The 3,460-nt window shown below is 42.1% G+C and overlaps 1 protein-coding gene across 3 annotated transcripts in view; it reads right to left on the bottom strand.

The window, feature by feature from the left end:
• LOC118428943 (myosin-16-like) overlaps positions 1–3,460 on the bottom strand; it is an 80,773-nt gene that overhangs the window by 2,262 nt on the left and 75,051 nt on the right. For all 3 annotated transcript variants that reach the window (XM_035839246.1, XM_035839244.1, XM_035839245.1), the window contains 5 exons: positions 3,065–3,232; positions 2,764–2,916; positions 2,377–2,547; positions 1,950–2,150; positions 1,653–1,802 (listed from right to left, as the gene is read on the bottom strand). In XM_035839246.1, coding sequence (XP_035695139.1) covers positions 1,653–1,802; positions 1,950–2,150; positions 2,377–2,547; positions 2,764–2,916; positions 3,065–3,232 — 843 coding nt within the window. The remainder of the gene's footprint in view (positions 1–1,652; positions 1,803–1,949; positions 2,151–2,376; positions 2,548–2,763; positions 2,917–3,064; positions 3,233–3,460) is intronic.

Raw genomic sequence — 3,460 nt, 5'->3', positions numbered from 1 at the left:
TAGGCAATAGGCTTTACCTGGAGGGGGCAGGAAAAGGCACATGGAACAAACACATGCAGGTATCTGGCAAGGTAAGCTTTTCATCTGGCACACAACATGGAAAGTTCAGAGCAGATGGTGTACATGTATGTCAATGTCAGGTAGCCATAGAATGTGTAGGGTGCAGTTTACCTCAGTGGTACGTTCAAGTCTTTAGCTATAAATCTGTCATTGTCAAATGTACCTGTCATACTCTTCAGCAATCTTACTGTCTAAATGTGCAGCTTAGTTCACTAGTGTGCTGCAAAGCATCTCTAAACATAAGATTGTATGCCTTGTCATGTATATATTGTAGTGATGCCATTCCGTAAATAATCTAGGCTCTCTTTAAATAGCCTAAAACTATTTCCCTCTAGATCTGGTATCTTTGTAACTTGCGATAAGCTACTAGAAAAAGCCAACCATGTACAATCTATTTACCTCCCCTCTGAGGCAGCTAAAAAAGATGTCCCATTGCAAGCTCAATAGTGCATAACATATCGCTGTGAAGCAATTTACCTGTCAGTGATTGGAAGAGACCTACTAAGCATAGGAAGCAGGATGGTATGGAAGGCAAAAGAAATACAAAGAAAAGGACTAAACTATTTGCAGAGAGTTGAAAGCATCTTTATTATTGTTATTTATAATAACAAGAGTAAAAGTACAATAAGCAGTGGTTTGTTATTGCAAGATTCACATGGATCTGGAACCTGACATTTGCTGAATGTTATGTTTGGTTAATAGTCTAAGTCCATTATAGTGTCATCAAAGACTTGATATTGATAGAAGCCCATGCAATGTACAGTCCAGAAAGAATATGAGTCCTGTCCGTCACCTTCCTTCTATATACTAGCATCAGTTTGCAGTTGCATTTTCAGCCATTGTTTTGCTACATGTTGTGCTGTATACATAACTACATATTACTGCTGAACTGTAACATCTAGGGTTATCATGACTCTTCTAGCAGTTAAACACTACAAAGCTCTAACTTGAACCAAAAACCAATAATATAGTATCTTTTGGGATTCAGGGAGGATTATGTCTCATTGAGTAAGTTTCATTGTCAGTTTTTGTTGTGTAGGACAGGAAAGAAAGAAAGAGATACATTACACAAAACATCTATATACATAACAGATGGACAGGATAATAGAGAATATAATAACTAATATTTTAGTAAAGAATATGTTTTCTTTAGCAGTTTCTGCTATGGAGTACTGTGTTCAAACCAAATGCTTTGTTTATAAAAAGTATGAGATATAAAATGAAATCTTAAGTCCAAGAAGTCAAGATTATCTTTTCCAGTCAACTGTCTTGGAAAATTGTAACAATCCGTTTACATGGTCCCACAAACTGCTACTTTTTGTATTGACAAAGTTGTACAAAATAGGATGAATACAGCAGGCATCACTTATGAATAGCTTTTGTACTAGGAACAGCACATAACACAGAGATCTCCATAGCAGACATTACTCTTGTACAATTGGAACTATACAACAGAACAGAAGGACAGAGAAGTACCGGGACAGAGTAGGAGAGAACAGCTGGAGGAATAGCACCTAGTAAGTGTAGTGAGTCTCATCCTCTTCCTCACTGTCAGAGGGGAGGTTGAAATCATGATAGCGGACTTTATGTACCGTGATGCGAGTGGCAGGAGAGACCGTGCCACGGTTGCGTGCCCGCAGCTTGTTGAGGGAGCCCTCCGCGATCTCCGCCCGCTCCTCTGCGTCCTCCAGCTCGTGCTGGGTCTTGCGGAACTTGGAAAGGTTGATGGTGGCCTGCTCCTCCTGTGGTGGGCAGGAAAATCAGGCAGTCTGACATCTTTTCTTAAGTAACAAGGTTGTGCAGGATTAGGAAAACAATAAATCAGTATCACAGATGCCTCACTTTGAAAACAGTTTTGTACAGAGACTTCTGAAAAGTGGCTAACTTACGATTTCCTCCACTTGTCTCTTGTAAGACTTGATCTTCAGTTGTAGTTTCTCGATAAGTTCTTGCATGCGCTCCTGGGTCTTGCGGTCCTCCTCAGCCTGGAAGCTCAGCTCCTTGAGGCGGCGCTCGTTCTTCCTCATGTTCTTCTGTGTCTCAGAGTGACGCCTCTGCTCGTTCTCCAGCTCTTGTTCCAGCTCACGCACCTAGATAACGACAAAACATTATTACTTAGTATTAGACTATGGCTTTAAAAACTAGTTTTCACCAGCTAATATCGTATCTCTTGACATTTTCTCATATTCTTTCATGGAATAATCACCTCATTACATCTTTTATGACTCACAGGTTCTTTGAGTAAGTAAAAGGTAGCCTCTAGCTGTAAGTTTTTGTGTTATACATATTACTCTGGAGGAAGGTGGATGATCTTACCCTGGCCTCAAGTTTCTGGATGAGCCTCTTGCCTCCCTTGAGCGCGATGGCCTCAGCCTCGTCCAGGCGCAGCTGCAGGTCCTTCAGTGTGACCTCCAGGTTCTTCTTAGTCTTGTCCAGCTGCAGGCACGTCTCCTGTTCCGCACGCAGCTCATCTGCCAGGTGGGCAGCCTGGGAGGGAGGGGGGATGGTACAATTAGTCATGATGGGGACAAAGATATACAAGGTTCATGCCTTAGATGAAGACATGGCTGCATATGGTTTCAAAAAATGTCAACAAAGAGGTTTTAAGCAGGGTGTCTTTAGACTGGCCCTCACCCGCCAAAATGGCCTGCCTGAGTTACAGACTGAAGAGATTTCATCGTAGTATACATGTATGTACTTTACCTCAGCAGAAGCCTTCTTGGCCCTCTCATCTGCTGCCTTGAGCTCAGAGACTGTCTCGTCCAGCTCCACCTGCAGGGCCTGCAGCTCCGCGTCTACCTTCCTCTTGTGGGCAGACAGCGAAGCATTCTGGGCCGCCAGCTCATTGTTACGGTCCTACAAGGGACAGATATGCCGCTAGATTAGACTTCTGTCATGTATGGGTGATACATCATGTAATAAAAGATGTACTGAAAGATTTAATGGTTTATGTTTTTTTATATATCCATAATAATTATCACAAACAATAAAAAAGCATGATCACCTGTAGGTCCTGAGCATCAGCCTCAGCCGCCTTGCGGACCTTCTCGGAGTGCTCGTACAGAACACGGAGATCCTCCAGCTCGGTGATGGTCAGCTGCAGGCGCTTCTCCAGGAGAGCGTACTGCTCACGCAGCTCCTCACGGCTGCGGATCTCATCATCAAGCTGAACCTGCAGCACAACAGACAAACTTCAGTTCTCAACATGTATGTGTTTTTTTTAGAGAAGATCAATAGATATATTCAAAGACATCAATAGATGAAAGTTGAATCTCTACTTCTGGATAATTCAAATTTAATTCAGACGTTTCAAACGACCTCCGTCGTTCTTCTTCAGTGAAATAAAAATAAAAGTTTACAACTCTGTGGAATAAGGAATACTTCTTACGTTCTAAATAAA

Source organism: Branchiostoma floridae, chromosome 13, assembly GCF_000003815.2.
Source record: "Branchiostoma floridae strain S238N-H82 chromosome 13, Bfl_VNyyK, whole genome shotgun sequence".
NCBI lineage: Eukaryota > Metazoa > Chordata > Leptocardii > Amphioxiformes > Branchiostomatidae > Branchiostoma > Branchiostoma floridae.
The sequence above is the reverse complement of the archived record's forward strand: the minus strand, read 5'-3'. Positions and strand labels throughout refer to the sequence as shown.